The 19692-nt window shown below is 39.0% G+C and overlaps 1 protein-coding gene across 4 annotated transcripts in view; it reads left to right on the plus strand.

Moving 5' to 3' along the window:
* The window catches only part of MTBP (MDM2 binding protein), a 77877-nt gene that overhangs the window by 26457 nt on the left and 31728 nt on the right, over positions 1–19692 (plus strand). For all 4 annotated transcript variants that reach the window (XM_027561701.1, XM_027561702.1, XM_027561703.1 and 1 more), the window contains 4 exons: positions 5993–6166; positions 8535–8642; positions 15521–15676; positions 18133–18250. In XM_027561701.1, coding sequence (XP_027417502.1) covers positions 5993–6166; positions 8535–8642; positions 15521–15676; positions 18133–18250 — 556 coding nt within the window. The remainder of the gene's footprint in view (positions 1–5992; positions 6167–8534; positions 8643–15520; positions 15677–18132; positions 18251–19692) is intronic.

Raw genomic sequence — 19692 nt, forward strand, 5'->3', positions numbered from 1 at the left:
TTTAGCTAGTATACGCTTGATGCCTCTTCCATGGGGAAGCATCATAGCCCTTTTGTGTGGTGCCCCTTCCAGTAGCCTCTCTCACTGTCAGATAAGATATCAACTGTCAGATCAGTCTTCTGAATCAAAACTCTGTCTCCCCACAGCCTATTGAATCCTGCCCAGCTGTTCTCTGATGGTGCCTTCCATGTTCCCTTTCCTCCAAGCTACACTTTGTACTCTTTGCTGAAATTCTTCCCTGACTTTGTACTTTTACGATCTTGTTAATTATTCATTCAATCATACCTTTCTGTTTGTGCTTTGTAGGTACTATGAATTAGGGATGGTACTACAATCTGGGGATTGGTGGTGAGCAAGGCAGACATGGCTTCTCCTCTTCTAGAATTTACACTATAACTTAGAAAATAGATATGGAGAAAGAGCTATAAGTCTTACCTATACAAATACAAAGTGCTATTTATACAAATACTTATACAAAATACTTAGTTATACAAATACTATGTACAAAGCATTGTATTTAGTAGTAACCAACTAGAAATAATCCCGAGTAGCTATTACATAAATAAAACATGTGCAAAGGTTGTTATTGCTACAGTTTGTAGTACAAATACCTGTTCAGGTGTGTGAATGTAAGTATCTGTATTTGCACATGTATGAAATACTTATGTTTTCAGCAGACTTTTCTGAGCAGCTCAAATGTGCTAGGTGTGTTTCACATGCTGGACCAGCAGTAAATTGAACAAAGACCTCGCCCTTGGGGAGCTCACACGGTGATGGGGTCACAGGTTCAGTTCTTACCCAGAGTGGCTAGGTCTCTCAGTTTGGGGAAACCGTTACTCCACAGTCATTTTCTCGCTCAGGACCTAATTTTCACTCTCCTGTCTAAAGCTGCAGCTGGACTGCACTCCTGATGTCCTCTCATCGTCCCAGCTCTGTTTTCCTACTTAGTGCTTCCCGCCATCTAGTATACCTAATGTGTGTTCATTTCTCTCACTGGAATGGAGAAGAGACAAGGTGAACTCTTTACTTTTATTTGTTGCTTTATTCTCAGAGCCTGGAACAGTGCCTGACCCTTGATGGGCCCCATGCACTGTGGCCACCAGGCTCCTCTGTCCGTGGGATTCTCCAGCAGGGATGCTGGAGGGCAGCTGCTCTCTTCTCCAGGGGAGCTTCCTGACCCAGGGGTTGAAACCCAGGTCTCTTGCACTGCAGACAGATTTTTTTACCCTGTGAGCTACCAGGGAAGTCCTGACACTTAATAGGTACTCAAAAATAATTGTTAAATATTAAGTGAAATATAGATTGTATTTCCAATTAGTAGTAACTGCTGTCTGGAAAAGTGAAGAAAGACTTTGAATGAACTGCAGTGTGAACCAAAGTTTGTGCTCCGGGTTTTATCAGTTCTTCAGGTTTAATGTAAGAAATCAAGGGATGTATATAATACATATATGTATTAGTTTGAACTGTGGTATGTCAAAAATTGTTAAATATCAGCAATTCATACAATTTGACCTCAAATAGGACAGTGCCCAGTTTGAAATATGCTTAAATTGAATGGCAAAAGAATGATTTTTAAAAGTGATTTTTGCTGAAATATTCGAGTATTATGGTACTGGGAAAAATGTAAAAGAACTATGGAAACAAATGCAAGGAACTAAACCCTACTACCTTTCTGAAGAAAGGGCTCTATGTTTAAACTTGCATTAAAAAGTCAGTTGTATAATGAAAAGAACCTGGTACACCATATGTTCACAGAGATGTTTTATGAAATGGTCAAAAAATTGGATGTTGATCATTGCCTAATTTTATATAAAGAATGAAAAAGCTAAGGTACAGAGAAATCAGGAAACTTGCCTAAGGCACAGGGTGAAGTCAGAATTTCCACCTAAATCTTTCTGCTGGTCATCTGTGATCATTTCACCATCCTGAGTTCTATTTTTGCCACATTTTTTAAAAATTGGAATTCTTTTGAAAGGAAACATTTTGAAGATACTCGGCCAAAAAAAAAAAATTATTAGGACTAATAAAGTACTTTGCATTGAGGAAGCTTGTGCCTTCTTCATACTCCAATCAGTGGGGTAAAAGTGTTTCAAAATAGTGAGCTGAAACTGACAAGGTTAAGGTGACTCAGTGTAATTTATTTTATAAATACTTTTGCCCTTGAGAAGAGGTGAAGGACTTGGATAAAGATTTTTAAAGAGATTTCAGTGGCAAAGACAAAGTACTCTTCCAGTCAGCAGAACTTACATTTACTGTGTGCTCGTTGTGTTCAGGGCATTATTCTAGGTGCTAGAAATTCAGTAGTAAAAACGGTCAACCAACTTTACTGTATTAACTTTTATTGAGCATACTATGGAACAGCATACTTGTTCTCTTCAAGCACAGATGGGACTTTCAGGGTAGACTATATATTTGTTAGGCCATTAAACAAGGCTCAGTAAATTTAAAAGGATTAAAAATAATACACAATGTTTTCTCCAGTTACAATGGAATTAAATTAGAAAGCAACAGCAGAAAGAAATCTGAGAAATACTTTAAATATTTGGAAACTAAAATTTAAGCACACTTCTAAATAGCCCCTAGGTCAAATTAAAAAGATAATTTTAACTGAATGAAAATAGAAACAAACATATGAAAAGCCCCTCATTGCAGTTCTAAGAGGATTCTAAATGCATATCTTAGAATGGAAGGAAGATCTAAAGTCGACATTAACCTCAGGAAGCTAGAATACTAAATCCAAGTTAAGGAGAAGGAAGGAAATTAGACCAGAAATCAGTGAATAAAACCCAGGGGACTCTATCTAACAAAGTCCAAGACCTGTACACTGCAAACTACAAAACATCACTGAGGGCATTTAAAGAAGAGAACAGTGAATGGAGAGATACAGCGCGTTCGTAGTTGAGGAAACGCAGTCTCACCACGGTGGTCCTTCTCTCCACATGGATGGTAGCAGTGGTGTAGTAGTGTTAGTCCCTCAGTCGTGACCGACTCTGTGCGACCCCATGGACTGTAGCCTGCCAGACTCCTCTGTCCATGGAATTCTCCAGGCCAGAATACAGGAGTGGGTAGCACTTCCCTTCTCCAGGGGATCTTCCCGACCCAGGGATCAAACCTAGGACTCCTGCATTGCAGGCGGATTCTTTACCATCTGAGTTACAGGGAATAGATTCAATCTAATCTCTAATGAAATTACAGAAGGCCTTTTCATAGAATTTGTCAAAATGATACTAGATTTACAGGAAATTACAAAGATCTAGAATGGCTAAAACAATTTTGAAAAGGAAGAGCAACTTATTAGAATTTATACCGCCTGATTTGCAACTCACTGTAAAGCTGTAAGAATCAAGACAGAGCTCACATGTGTCAGTGGAGCAGAATAGACAGGGATGCCAGTGAGAAAAGGATGGTCTTTTTAACACATACCAGGATAATTGAATGTTCATATGTAGAGACTCAAAAATTACACACATATATGCAATTATATATGTAAAGTTACATATGCCTAAATGCAAGCACTAAAAGTATAAAACCTCTGTAAGAAAACATATACCAAAAGGAGGATCTGTTAAAAGAAACCTATAAATTCACCAAAATTTAAATTTTTTGAATAAATTCACCTGTCTCCTTTTTGAAAACCTCTGCTAAGGAAAAATTTTAAAATCTACTAAGAGAAAATGGAGAAGGCAATGGCACCCCACTCCAGTACTCTTGCCTGGAGAATCCCATGGCCAGAGGAGCCTGGTAGGCTGAAGTCCATGGGGTCGCAAAGAGTCAGACATGACTGAGCGACTTCACTTTCACTCTTCACTTTCATGCGTCGGAGAAGGAAATGGCAACCCACTCCAGTGTTCTTGCCTGGAGAATCCCAGGGACGGGGGAGCCTGGTGGGCTGCCGTCTGTGGGGTCACACAGAGTCGGACACGACTGAAGCAACTCAGCAGCAGCAGCAAGAGGAAATAGTTTCAATCATATTATCTTAAAATGGACAGATATTTTTTTAAAAAATTCTTACAACTCAATAGTATGAAGACAACCCAATTAATAAGTGACTTAGAGACTTACAGTGGTGCTAATGGTAAAGAGCCCACCTTCCAACGCAGGAGACATGAGAGATGCAGGTTTGATCCCTGGGTCTGGAAGATCCCGTGGAGGCGGGCAGGGCAACCCACGCCAGTGTTCTTGCCTGGAGAATCCCATGGACAGAGGAGCCTGGTGGGCTACAGTCCATGAGGTGGCAAAGAGTCAGACACAGCTGAGCGACTAAACACACAGCACACCAGTACTGACCATATTTCCAAAAGGAAGCTCAGTTCTGCTCTGGCTTCCAAAATTCTGGAAATTATGTGAGTGAAGAAGGGTGAAGGGCTTCAGTATTTAGTATACCGGCATTCACTTAATACATGAATAATCAATTTCAGCCCTAAGCTCTGTCTTATATCTCCCAGGCCAGAGATGTTTTGTTTTACTTTCTCCAGAGAATAACCGCTAGTCCCCTGGGTTGGGGAAAGGACGGTTGTTTGCCTGCACAGAATGTGGAGGGATCTGGACACCAAACAGCTTTAAGACAGACTTCCAGCCTGTTTTACTGTTTCACCGTCACTTTGTTTCCAGTGCCATCCCAGAGTCCTGTGTCAGGAGTTGTAGTATAAATTTTGTTGCTTCCAAACTTTATGGTTTTTCTCAGCTTAGCAACTGGGAGTCTGAAGTCTGTTTCCAATTGTTCATCTTCTTTCCTGCTTTGAAACTTCAGTTGCTCCTGTCTCTTCTCTCAGATATTGGTTCCTATAGTTCTCTGCTATTTTTAAATTTATTCTCATTTCATGGAATTTCAGGAGACAGTGAAAATAAATGCTTATGTCCAATTCACCATCTTCTACAAAAAGGCTTCTATTTCTGTTTTTAATCTCAAAGGCTTCACAGTTTCTCCTTGACCTTCACTATAGCCCTTACTTGGTTTGTTTTTAGCTGTCTTAACTGACCTTCTCGTTACTGGCGGCCAGATTAATGAGTGCTGTCCACCCCACTGTAAAGTTCATTATGGATGCACCGTGCGGGAGCAAGAAGCTCTCTCTGAGCACGTGTGCACTCCTTTCCCACCAGTGGAGCTGCGTGTGCGTGCAGGGCTCAGTGTACTCCACTTTTAAAGAAATGAAAGCTGGAAATAGTAGTTGATACATTATGGGTGTGAATGTATAGAAAAGATGTACTAGAACTCTAAAGAGCCACATCAAAGTTAATCAGTGGGTATGCTGCTGCTGCTGCTAAGTCGCTTCAGTCGTGTTCGACTCTGTGCGACCCCATAGACAGCAGCCCACCAGGCTCCTCCGTCCCTGGGATTCTCCGGGCAAGAACACTGGAGTGGGTTGCCATTTCCTTCTCCAATGCTTGAAAGTGAGAAGTGAAAGTGAAGTCGCTCAGTAAGTGTCCGCCTCTTCGAGACCCCATGGACTGCAGCCCACCAGGCTCCTCCATCCATGGGATTCTCCAGGCAAGAGTACTGGAGTGGGGTGCCATTGCCTTCTCCGATTAATGAGTATACATAGTTTTAATTTAAAGTAAGACATATATGCTTTGTGAGTATCATTTTTGTTATATGAGTCTCTGCTTTAACAGCTTCCTCAGTTAAATGAATAAATTAAATTAAAAAAAGATAAATAGGACTTCCCTTGTGGCTCAGCTGTAAAGAATCTGCCTACAGTGTGGGAAACCTGGGTTTGATCCCTGGGTTGGGAAGATCCCCTGGAGAAGGGAAAGGCTACCCACTCCAGTATTCTGGCCTGGAGAATTCCATGGACTACATGGGGTTGCAAAGAGTCAGACACGACTGAGTGACTTTCAGTTAAATGAACAACTGCTGTCCCAAATATATTGAGTGACACCTTGTTTTAAAATAACATAGAAATGTAATTATATCCTATGGGTCAAACGTATGATTCTGCTATGTTGTCTGCTGAATTTTCACATGCTTAACAAGATAATTGTTTTTGTTTAGTTCCAGATGTTGAAGTGAAAGGAGAGAGTTCTAGCTATTATCTCTTGTTACAAGGTAATGGCAATGGAAAGTGTAAAGCCACATTGATTCACTCAGCCAACCAGATCAATGGCTCGTTTGCACTCAGTTTAATTCATGGAAAGATGAAAGCAACGACAGAAGAAACCAAATTGAGTGAGTGTTAACTTTAGAGGGAAAACAAAACATTTTTACGTTTGTTTGTGTAAGTAGTTAACTTACGTGGTTTTTAGTGAACCTGTTGTTTTCAAACTGCATTTCACTTTCAGTAAATTTGCTTTTGCTTTAAATATTTTATAACACATTTGAACAATTATTAATCCCTTACGCATCATACTTCTTAAAATGTAACAGGTCACCCCTTCAGTTCCAAACAGGAAAATTTTTAGTATTTTCCACTTTAAACAATTTATCTTTCTAGAATTTACTTCTCTGCCAGGGTCCAGCCCCAGCTGATCCAGGGTATTCGAAGGAGAGACGGCGTCGGCAAGATCAGGAAACAACTGCTTAATTAAACTTTAATTAAGGATATAAAGAGTAATAGAATAAGGATAGCTCAGTGAGGAAATTGAGTGGAGAAAAGAGGCTGAAATAAGGATAGCTCAGTGAGGAAATTTAGTGGAGAAAAGAGGCTGAATAATTCAGCTAGAAGGTGAGAGAAAGAATGACATGGGGAGACCAAGTTTCGGCGAACAAGGCCCGTACTTTATTTTCCAAAGTAGTTTTTATACCTTAAGTTATGCATAGAGGATAATGGGGGAAGGGGTAGAGTCATGCAGCAAGCCAGGCTTTCTTCCTGCAAACTTATCATATGCAAAAGCTTAGGTGATTTGCATCATCTTCTGGCCCGGAGGCCTGTTAACATTTTAAGACCCTTTCTTCAGAAAACGTATTTTTCTCTAAAGGTGATAAGTCAAGCGCCACCCTCCAAAAGCATTAGATAAGGTTGCATTCCTACAAAGCAAAGGTGTGGTGGGCTATAACAAGAAAAAGAATTAACTCAAGGGTCCCAGGTTACAAACATTGAAGCTACTATTTACACCAATTATATTAATCAATACACTGCCAGGGACACAGCAGGTAAGGGATATGGAGACTTAGCAGCAAACATTGGCCCAACAAATGAAAAACCATTCACCAATACAATTTCTAATCAATCTTTTAACTGCTCAAAGGAATCTGTATTTAGACAGTTTAGAACATCTCATGCCTCTCACAGTTGGGAGGCTCTGAGCAATCACATGTGGCCGGAAAAACCTATTCAGGCAGGCTAGAGGACTTCCAAAGGAGTTTGTAGGTTGAAACACTGTCACGCCCAGGAATTATTAACTGGAGCTGTAAGCTAACTCTTGTTTCAGAGAGGTAGTGGGGGACAGCCCCCCGTAAAGTCAGAGGTGTAGGTGAAGGCACAAAGCAGAAAGTAGGCAGACTCTGGTTTTGGGTGTAAATGCTCGAGAATTTCCAGGGGGACTCCTGAGGCTCCATCCCGCCTTTGCGTATGCCCGAGCCTCCTCCCTCATGACCTTTGTCATGGGTGGAGCTCCTCACGCTGGCCCCCGGCAGTGATAGAATTCCAGTTGAGCTATTTCAGATCCTGAAAGATGATGCTGTGGAAAGTGCTGCACTCAATATGCAATATGCACTCAGTATGCAATATGCACTCAATATGCAGTATGCCGGCTCCCGGCACTTCTCATTGTTATTTACTTTCTCCCAAGCATCTTTATTGCTCATCTTTTGTTACTGTTCAAGCTCCATGCTTGGGTTATCCATCATGGTGTGACAAACCGCCCCAAATTTAGCTTAACAACGACTGTTTATTATAACGTCTCATAGTGCTGTGACTGGACGTTTCTGTCTTGAAGGCCCACGCGTGATTGCCCTCACACACGGCTGGGGCTTCTGTTCATCTGAAGACTTAACGGGGCTGGGTGTGTAGGCTGGCTCTTCCCCCGCGTGTTTGGTGCCTGGGCTGGGGTGGCTGGAGCAGGTAGAGCTGCTTTCCTCTTCACACGCCCGTCCTCCAGCCTGGGCTTCCTCGCAACAGCGTCGCCTGCAGGAAGCCTGATTCCTGTACGGTTGCCGCCTTCTCTTAGAGCGAGTGTTCTGAAAAGCTGTGAGACTTTCTGTGACCTACGTCTTTCATTGGCAGTTTCACCATGCCTGTTGGTTTCCTGGGGTCACCTAGGTTCACTGTGGAAGGTCTACACAGCAGGTGAGAAGCAGAATCGGATTCACGGGGAGGCCGTCTTTGAAGACCAGCCCCTGTAGTCCCTCAGAATAAGATGTAGTGGAGGGAATTCTACTCTTCTACCTAAATTCTCTGAATTTAAGAAGCAGGTCAAAGTTTAAAATGCAAAATAATTTAGAATGTTTATTTTCTGCTGTTCATTTATTACTGTTTACTTGGAAATATGCAAGATGAAAGATAAATAATTGACTTTTAATTACATCTTAACACATTTCTTGAGAACTTAATTGTTGTTATAAGCCATCTTTAGTACTGATTTTTTCTGTTTCTTAGGCTTTCCTCTTGACCTCTCGTCACTCCCAAGTTTCTCCAGGGAGCAGCTTATACAGAGAGAGAAACAGCTAGCCGGTGTTCAGGCTTTGGCTGTGAAGGAATGTCTGAGTAAGTCATCATGTGTGCCTTTCATTCTGTTGTAAGAATGTTGACTTGTTCAGACCTAATTTATTTTAACACTTTTTTCTTACACACTTTCTTTTAGATATGATACTCACTTGTAGAACTATCTTTTTTTTTGTGGGAGGTGAAGCAGAAAAGAATAGCTTCATTGCTTTGCCAGGCAAAGGAGCCACAGTGGGCTCCTGGCCTTGAAAACTGTGTCCCAACCCAGGGGAGTCTGTTGAGGAGTTTTATGGCAACGGTTCGAGGGTGGCGTTGCTGACAAAGTTACTGTGTGTGCAGGGTCTTAGGTGGTTGGTCTCCTTTTTTTTTTAATTAAATTTTTTTTATTGTAGTCAAAGTCACATAATATAAAACATACTATATTTTAATCCTGTTTAACTGTGCAGTTCAGTGGCACTAACTACATTCTTAATAGAGGTAATGTAGGGTAGAAACGGTCTGTAAATTTTTTCCCACCAGATTAAGAATATTCCTATTTACTTGTATATTGCGGTTACCATTTATTATAATTGTCCAGGAAAATTTAGTTTGTCATTATTTTTAATTGTATACCATAAAGAATACTTCCTGGTTAATGTAGTCATCTTTACAAAATTTCTCTTTATATCATTTAGCCAGAGGAAAGGAAAGTAGAGATTGCAAACAGAATAAAATATAAATCTAGAGAAATTAATATGTTAACTTGAGCATTGCTTCTTAGACTTTAACCATAACTAAGCACATTGCACATATTGAGTGAAGTTGGATCATGGGTTTTTCTTTACTCAAGAAATTGACACTTTTTTAAGGGTTGTTATTTAAAATTTTTTCCCTCTTTCTAAATGTTAACTTGGTTATCAGTCTTAACATTGTTTTCATAAATAATCATTCATTAATACCTGATAGGGACTTAAGCTAATTAATATAGAATTTCTAAAACCTTGATTCAGCTTGTGAGGCTTCATTAGTTGCATATAGAAAAAATGATTATTACGTACACACACTATAAAATGAAAAATACCACTCTTTAAAAGCATTTAAAAATATTTTGGATTCGGTAGTTCATTTTATTCAATGGAAAATAATTTTAGAATACCTGGTCTTAATAATTTGTGTAAGAATTACTACTTTTTTATTTGTACAAAGCCAGAGTAATTGTGTAGTCTTGAACTCCTCAAACCACTTTTTTTTGACTATGAAAATAATAGGATATAATTGGGAATGGCAAATTAGTTTCAATAAAAGGTAGTATGTATTAACCCAAGGAAAAATAAGGAAAAAACCTAAAAATGGCATTTTTGATCCAGCATCTCTGACTCCTGAGCATATATCTGTAAAAGATGGAAACTGTCGTTCAAAAGGATATGTATACCCCAGTGTTCATAGCAACAGTGTTTATAATAGCCGAGACATGGAAGCAACCTAAATGTCCATCAACAGATGAATGGATAAAGAGGGTGTGGAATATTACAGCAATAAAAAAGAAAGAAAGAATACCGTTTGCAGCAACATGGATAAACCTAGAGATCCTCATACTAAGTGAAGTCAGACAGAAGATGAATATCATATATCACTTACGTGTGAAATCTAAATGGATGATACAAATAAACTTATTTATAAAACAGAAGTAGACTCACAGACATAGAAAACAAACTTATGGTACCAAAGGAGAACAAGAGAACGCAGAGCAGGGAGAAGGGTGGATAAATGAGGAATTTGGAATTAGCAAATACAGACTGCTATATATATATATAGATAAACAACAAGGTCCTGATGTATATAGCACAGGGAACTATATTCAGTACCTTGTAATAACAGAAAAGAATCAGAAAAAGAATATATGTGTGTCTCTGAATCATTTTGCTACACACCTAAAAGTAACATACCGTGTAAATCAACTATACTTCAGTTTAAAAGGAAGAAAAAGATGAAATACCAGTGAAATCCTAGTGTTTTTGTGGATAAAACCCCTATATTTCAAACATTTACTTGCTTGGTGTTATTTACTTCTGACTTTGTTCTAGCCCTGCTAAACCTGTCTGTAGGCTTTGAATCTTTGCCATAAGCCTCTGGCAGCTCCTTAAAACTAAGTTCCTTTAGCGTCTTCCCTCTCTTATCTTCACCTCTCTTCCTGACCCTTCCAACCAGAAAAACTGAGAGCGGAAGAGCATGCAGCTCCCTGAAGCTGGTCCGTCTCTCTTCTGGGTAAGGCCATCCCTCCTGCTTGGTTGGGAAGGGAATATAATCAAGTTGTTGCCTGTAGGTGTGACTAGAAGCTCTGCCTCGGGGAGGGGGAAAGAGGAAGTGCTAAATAAATGCTGAAAATGTGGAAGCACCAGCAGCTGAGTTATAACCCAGGCAGGAGCTGGAAGGATGGCCTCAGCACTGGGCAAGGACCGGTAGGGGTCTGGAGGTTGAAGGAAGCCTCAGAGCTGAGACGTCAGCTCTGGGGATATCCATGCACTGGCCAAGTGCAATCTGAAGCGTTGAATCTTGATTAAGATGAGTGACCCACTTAATCTATTATGGTGGAGTTATTTGCTGAGCCAATCTCTCCTTTACCCAGAGACTGAGTACTGAGTTGAAAATCTGGGGACAAAGGTTCAGATTTCATGCATCTCTGAAGGTAGAGGAGGATGACAACAAATGACGTTTCCAGTGTAAGAGAATCTTAGTGTCTCTTTCAGTGATCTTCAGAGAAGTGAATATAAATATAAAAGTATTTAAATTGATGTAGTTAATTTATACCTGATGAAAATGAATAGGAAAGCTTTCTTTGGGTAAAAGTTAATGTTTCAGTATCAGTATAGATTGTAGTTTCTGCTGGAAAACAAGTTGTTCAAAATTCTTTTCAAAATTATTAATCAGACATGGGTTAAACTTACTATCTCCCCCAATATTTCTCTGACTACTGAGTTAGAATGAGCAACTGGGAAAGTTTGCATGAAAATTTTATTTTTAAAAATTATCTTAATTTTTAACTATACATAGATATTTAGATATAGACATTTGAAATGATACATAAATTTTATAATTTATGTCTAACTGATCTTTTGTAATTTATAAACTTTTATAATTAGAAGTATTAAATATCCTGTTTCTCTGATTTGTAAAGAAAAGGCTTGGGGCTTCCCTGGTGTCCAGTGGCTGAGGTGGGCTACCGGTGTAGGGGCCAGGTCTGACCCCTGGTCAGCGAACTAGATCCCACGTGCCACGACTTAGACCTGGTTTAGCCAAATAAAATATTAAGAAAATAAAAAAGACAAAAGGTTTAAGAACACTGAATGATTTTTAAATAAAAACTGCTCAGTGTGATGCAGAACAGATTCCAAAATAGCAGCATTGTCATATCGCTCCAGGACTGTGGTCACAATTCTGAGTTCCCCACGTTGTTTTTAAATTTATAGAGCCCAGTGCAGACCTGATTGTTGTTCATTCTGCTGATATTTTTAGATGTTTTACACTCTATTTTCCTTTACTAAGTCCTGAGTTATTACTAGCTTATTTTAGGAATAGCATTCTTTTGTGAATTCATTTTAAGACTTTAGTCCAATATTTTTCTCCCAGATCTTTATCTGTCACTTGTGTTACAGACTCATCTGTGTAGGGATTATTTTTCACCTAAGGTGAAAACCCACTAGAGTGGGTTTCCCTGCCCTTCTCCAGGGGATCTTCCCAACCCAGGATCAAACTGAGGTCTCCTGCTTCACAGGCGGATTCTTAACCATCTAAGCCACCAGGGAAGCCCACTTACCTACCTACCTATCTATAAATTTACTACTGAGTCATGTAGTATATGATGGTCAATTTTCCTTTCTTGTATAATCTTTGTTTTTCTTGTGGTTGATAATCACCTTATTTTTAATTTGCCCTTTCTTCTGTAGAGGCAAAAATACTTTTATGTTTCTCCAAAGCCTCCAACATTTCTGCCACACACCTGTTGTTAAATTTATTGTATATTCAAACACAACAGTTCCTTTTTATTTCTCATAGGTTTTTTTCTGGAGTATTTCATATTTTAGTGTATTTTGAACAAAATGTGTCTTAGACCTACTGACATCTTAAAGACTTCTCTTTCCTCTTTTCGTTTGGAATCTCCTATTCTCTAGACCCCTTGACCTCCTTTTTTTTTTTTTTTTTTGGATTACTCCCTTGTTTGGTTGGAGCATGTCTTGCATTAGCTTCCTGAGTAAAAGTTTGTTCTTGGGGCATACAGTTTTCAAGCTCTTGCATGTCTGAAAATATCTTTACTAGATTGATAATTTGTCTAGACTTCCAGGTTAAAAATTGTTTGCCCTCAGAATTTTGAAGACATTGTCCCCCGTCTATTTTTTTTGGCCACTTGATATGATATGTGGGATCCCCATCCGGGGATTGAACCCACACTCCCTGGCCTGGAAGCACAGTCTTAACCACTGGACCACCAGGGAAGTCCCTGTCCCGTAGTTTCCTGTTGCTGTGTTCCTGTTGACAAATCTCATACTAGTTCTTATCCTTTAAAGTGGTCTTTTTTTAGTTTGCTTTTGCCCCCTTCTAGAACTTTTACCTCCAGAAGCTTTGTCTCTGGAAGCTTTATTCTGAATCTTAATGTGTGTACCCCCCGCTTTCCACTGTCTAGTGTATTAAACCGTGTACTTGATGAGCCACATCAGTACAAGATTCACATTTCCTAAGTCTGAAAATTTTTCTTATAATATAATTTTCTTTAATATAATTTTCTTACAATATAATTTTTCTTATAATAAAATTTTTCTTATAATTTTCTTTAATATAATTTTCTTATAATTTTTTCTTTAATATAATTTTCTTTCACCCATTTTCTTTCTTCTTCCTAGAACTCTTGTTGGTTATATAGCAAGCTTTTTTTGGATAGAATGGCTGCTCTTTTTTCCTGTTTCCATATTATTTTTGTTCTAGTTTCTGGGGGATGTCTTGCAGTATTTTTTAATTTTGATCTCTCCGTGCTTAATTTTAAAAAATATTTTCATGGTCATTGACTGTTCCTTTATCAGATCATCCTGTACTTGTTTCATGAGTATAGTATCTTTTCTTATTTCTGTGAGAATATTAATTGCTGGTTTGGTGATTTAGTCGTGAAGTCATGTCTGATTCTTATGACCCCATGGACTATAGCCCGCCAGGCTTCTGCGTCCATAGAAGTTTTCAGGCAAGAATACTGGAATGTGTGGCCATTTCCTTCTCCAGAGGATCTTCCCGACCCAGGCATTGAATTTGGGTCTCCTGCATTGCAGGCCGTCTGAGCCCCCAGAGAAGCCCTTGTGAGAGTATTAATCCCAGCAAACTTTCTTTGTTACCTGGAATGCTTTTGCTTCTGCTGGGCTCCTTTTTATTTTTGCTTGCTTTAGTCTTTCTGTTTCATCCCAGACTTGGCTTTTAGTTTGGGGGGGCCTAGTAAATAATACTTGTTTCCCAAATTTGGAACCAACTGAGAAATAAACTTAAGAAACACACTGATGGAGATAAATTCCTAGATTGAAGGATATGACTTTTTAGAGCTATAACGGGTTTTCTGCTGCATATACCCAGAATTGAATTTACTCCCTGAATGATAGCCAGAGCTGGGCAATCACAGATCAGGCCTGCTGTGGCGGGGCTTTCACCACCATACAGAGGCATCCTGAGGATTTGCTCACTCAGGTGGAAGTTGGAAAGGGGAGTTCTGATCAGAACATGCCTCGTTTCTTTTCCAGACCAGCTCAGTGGGTGATGGGAGGGAGCAGGAAGCTGGAAGAATTGCTGAATTGAACTCTTTACATGTCTGAACATGAGACCATGAAATGTAGAGTTCCCTGTCCCCTCTACCCCTTTCATTAAATGTCTGGTGATTTTTTTCCCCCCTGTCCTGTTTTAACTGGGAAATTTTATGTGTCACTCTAATGTAATATTTGGCAAGCTTCAAGAGTGGTGGAGTAACTATTCAACATTTTGTTTGTGAGGTCCTCTCCTTAATTCTACCGTAGTGTCAGTATCTAGCTCTTTTCTCCTGGGGCATTCAGTTTTTCAAAGGGAGAATCCTTTCATCTTTGCAGTGGGGCATCTGTAGTTGCTGTCTTTCTGGCCACCGGGTTGAAAGTCTGACCTTTCAGTATTAGCCTCTGCTTAATCTTGTAGTCTAACCCTCCAGCATCAACACCAGCTTTTTTGTTGTTGTTCGGTCGCTAAGTTGTGCCTGGCTCTGCACCCCCATGAACTGCAGCATGGCAGGCTTCCTTGTCCTGCACCATCTCCCGTTCCTGATAGGCTGTGATCTGAGGTTCCTCCTCCTCTGTTTCTACCCCAAAATGAGAGTAGAGTCATCTGGCTTGAGGGCGTATCCATTATCTGTCTTGCGGGACCTTCCTGTTTCGGTTAACCCTTTCTCTGCTCTGCTGACTCAGTTACCACTCCACCATCATCTTATCCTCCAAAATTCGTTGAAAACTGCCGTCATTTAGTGTTTATTCTTTTGTTGTCCTTTTTTAATTCCTCGGTTGTGATTCTGAGTTTTGAGTAGGAGAGGGAATAGACGGACATGACCAGACCACCACGCTTAACCGAGAGTGCTGCAGGTTTTATTTTCACGTGAGCACCCACGTAAGGCCGTTCTTCATCCTCTGCGGTGTGTTTCTGAAAACTTCTGTAAACTTGTTTTGACTGTTGCTCACCTTTTAGTGTTAACAAATTACTCTGTTTCACATAACTGGAAATTCTTCTATTACCTTCAAATGAGACTGAAAGGAAAATAGGCCTACACAAGAATGCTGATTTGCTTGAGAAATTCATTTCTTTTACTTTTGAAAGTATTTCCCCTAAAATACAGTAGCTCACAGGGTTTTAAATAACAGTTATATTGTTAATCATATTGATTTGTTGTCTTATAGAAAGGAGAAAGTTGGCAAAGCAGCGTGAGGTGATTTCTGTGGATGAACTCAAAAGTCTGCTAACATGCACAAGGGAACGCTTTTTAGGTCATTTTGATGCTGTTCTTCCTAAAACAAGTCTAATAAAGACAGACAAAACGTCCAGTATGTTACATGGTAAGTTTTTGTTACTTTAGATAGTAGTCCTTTTTTTGTGTGTAGCATTTATGAGAGTTATTATTAAAACTTATAAAATGTATTGATCAAATCAAAATCTATCAAATTGTAGCAGTAATATATTTGTGTGTACAAGTATGTGTGTAAATATCAATATGTTGTATTTTTCATCATTTAGACATTAGAAATTTTCTGATGACTTTTTTTGTTAAGCACGTTCAGTATAATTGTTTTTGAGCGAAGGAGAAGCACTTTAAGGTAATTCCTCTTAAAACTGTTACTAAGCTGCTGGAATGGATGGGTTTCTATTAAGCTATATTTTCATAAGGTGAGAAAAGTAGAACTTACTAAACTTAATGTAGTTAAAACTACATATAATAAGATGCTCCACACTTGCCATTTGTTATAGTAGGAAGTCACCAAACTTACTGAAGGAGCAGGAAATCATTTCTATATTAACTTGGCATTTCTTTCTGTTTTCCTGCTTTCTGTTCTAGTGATGAATTTGCATGGAGTGAAGCTCTTCAGGATTTAAAAAGGACGCGTTTAACAGTTGCCTGGCATTGTAAATGTATAGGATAATTTTTTGTTGTTATTCTGTGAAAATCATTTTTATCCCATACATTAATAAGAAAATGGCCATAGAATCAAATTAATAATAATGTTTGTTGTGTGCCTTTTCTCTATTTGATGCCAGGAAGGCACACAAAGAATTAAAAGTTTGGGTGGGTCCTTGACTTTCAACAGGCTTATGATCTAGTTAGAAAAGAATATCAGCACAGCGTCTCGTGCCATGTGTGAAGGCCAGGCCTTTGGGGCGAGACGGCCAGGGCTCAGGCCTCAGCTGAGTGCCTTTGGGCAGGTTCTTCAACCTCTCCATGCGTGGTTCCTCATGTTTCAGATGGGGATAATAATATTACCCAGTTATTATGGGTAATATTATGGCTTAGTATGAGGATTAACTGAGGTGATTCCTGTGAAACACTTAGAATGTAATCATCTCCAAAAGCTGTGACTGGTCACTCATGCTGCCATTATAGCTGCTGTTACTATCAGTGCACCTTAGTCACCAGGTCACTCCTGTGACTCACAGGAGTGCTTGTCTGCCCCTTAATATTTAGCCTATGGCATTTACATTTATATAGGTTGCATACTCAAATTTAATAATTTATATTGTAATATTTAGGGGGATAATTAATATTTACTTTTATTTAACATGGCTTGTATTCTTCTGTGAACATAGCCTGTAATTGTTCAGAACTACTAATGATTTTTTTCTTTATCCATTTTTTGAAAAGCCACGCCAGCATTGTAAAGCAGATTATTTCATCATGAAGCTTATTCTTCCATGAAATAGTCCGTATTTCACCACCCTTATTAAGAAGCAGGAACTACTATACTTGGATGGTGTTTGGTTGGGGCAATCCAGTATAGACATTAAAAATATTTTTAACTATTGAAGACTAAATAGTTTAAAAGTAAAGGGAAAATGGTATGCAGTTGGCTTCTGTTTTCATCTGTGATTAATTTTTTTTTAGTTCAAAAATTTCTTCCCAAATCATTATCACTTTGTAAGACCCTAAAGTATAAAATGGGTATTTTTTGTCAGGGTTGACAGTTAGTCAAACAGCTAATGTCCAGTAATTTTCAGTCAATTTATTTTGGAATCCATTAGTACAGTTAGTGATTTTGTCAGTCTTGAAACATTGAGATGTCCTCATAATTAATATTGAGAATGGAAGATGGCCCTCTGTCTTTAATGAGAATTGTAGATTATCCAACAATCTCAATGTTAATTCACTGCACCATACTGACCAAAAAGATAAGACACTCTTACATATAATACTTTATTAGTAGTAAAAATAGCATTTAATGTTAGTGATTTACTTGAAAATGGATATGTTAAAGCATCTTACATTAATATATGTGAGAATTATTTCTAAAGTAATCTTTACCCTCAAACGTCTTAAGTTATTTATGGTATTATTGTACTTTTGAGAATGAAGTAATCTTTTAAAAATATAAATTTTTCAGGATATTGGTGCTAATTCCTCTTTCTAATATGGAGATCGCATATTATATCCCATATATTCTCCACAGAGTTGTCTCTTTTTCATTTAGAACTAATTTCACAAAAATAACAAAGTTATGCTTTCATTCCCTATGAGTCCTTGCAGTGCTAATTCCTCTTCTGAATTCTAGCCCATAACTTTTATTATGAGGAGAATGTAAAATAAAGCTCAATACTAATTTTTTTTAATCATTTCCAAAAAACTTTTCTATGCCATTTTGCATAGTTCAGGTCATCAGAGACACCCTTAATAAATGCCTGAGGCAGGCATTGCACAGTTAATCCAGCTGGTTCTTACGTGTGCATCTACACGTACACATCTTTATATGGCGAAATCCAGTGTGTCAGTACCGTTCAGTACTCACATGTGTTTCTTTCTCTTCAGATAACAGTTCACTGGAGCTTACTTCTTCCCGCCTAGTGGAGACTAATCCTCTGGAGTGGCCAGAAAGGCATGTCCTTCAAAATTTGGAAACTTGTGAAAAAGCTAAACAAAAAATGAGGTAACGTTTAAATAGCTTATTATTTTTTATGATCTTTATTTTTTCTTAATCCTTAAATTGTGTTTAGGAAATAGTAATTTATGGTTTTATTGTAAAGGATATGTGTGCTTACTGTAGATAGATAGATGGGTAGATCGAGATAGACTGTTGCAGAGTAAGGTGTCCAGGAAATGCTCTTCCCCTTCCATATTCTACTTGTCCTTTCTGGGTGTACATAATCACAGGTAATAGGTTAGTGTATGACTTCCAGAACATCTTCCACAGAAGTACAAAAACATATGAATATGAAAGAGAAATTTTAAAAATATAGGAGTGTGTGTGTGTGTGTGTATGTATGTGTGGTCACTCAGTCGTGTCCAACTCTTTGTGACCCCATGGACTGGGGCCCACCAGGCTCCTCTGTCCATGGGATTCTCCAGGCAAGAATACTGGAGTGGGTTGCCATTTCCTTCTCCACAGGAATGTGTAAAATAAAGTAAAAGTACTCTTTTCCTTGAGGCCGTTTTAAAATGTTCCTGTTTTACATTTTTATGTTTGTATATATTAACTGTCTCTAAGAGGCAGAGTTTGTTTTTGCTTTGTTTTTGGTTTAGTATATAGCAGGCACTCAGTACATCATTGTTGAGTGGTGGAAGAATGGAATAAAGAAAAGGAATTTGACTCTGTTGCATTGCCCTCCCAATATTGCAAATCACGTTCATATTTTTAGCTCCTCTGCTGAGAACATTTATCACTTCAGATCTGTCTAGTCAAAGGTATGATTTTTCCAGTAGTCATGTATGCATGTGAGAGTTGGACTATAAAGAAAGCTGAGCGCCAAAGAATTAATGCTTTTGAACTGTGGTGTTGGAGAAGACTCTTGAGAGTCCCTTGGACTGCAAGGAGATACAACCAGTCTATCCTAAAGGAAATCAGTCCTGAATAGTCATTGGAAAGACTGCTGCTGAAGCTGAAACTCCAACACTTTGGCCACGTGAGCAAAGAGTTGACTCATTTGAAAAGACCCTGATGCTGGGAAAGATTGAAGATGGGAAGAGAAGGGGATGACAGAGGATGAGATGGTTGGATGGCATCACAAACTCAATGGACATGAGTTTGAGTAAACTCCGGGAGTTGGTGAAGGACAGGGAGGCCTGGCATGGTGCAGTCCATGGGGTCGCAAAGAGTCGGACACAACTGAGTGACTGAACTGAACTGGTAACATTTTGTTCATAGATATCAACAAATATTTACTGAGTACCAACTGTGTGTTAGGCTCTCCTGTTAGAGCTTGCCTTTTAAGAAGGAGAGACAGTCAACAGAACTCAATAAGCAGACAAGTAAACACAAGGCTTGGAAACCTATCTGTGTGTAACGAATGAGGCTGCGGGACTGAAGGAGAGTGGTTTTATTTGTTGGCATGGGAGGGATGGCCGGGGCGGGCACCCTGAGGAGTTACGCTG

Source organism: Bos indicus x Bos taurus, chromosome 14, assembly GCF_003369695.1.
Source record: "Bos indicus x Bos taurus breed Angus x Brahman F1 hybrid chromosome 14, Bos_hybrid_MaternalHap_v2.0, whole genome shotgun sequence".
Taxonomy (NCBI): Eukaryota; Metazoa; Chordata; class Mammalia; order Artiodactyla; family Bovidae; genus Bos; species Bos indicus x Bos taurus.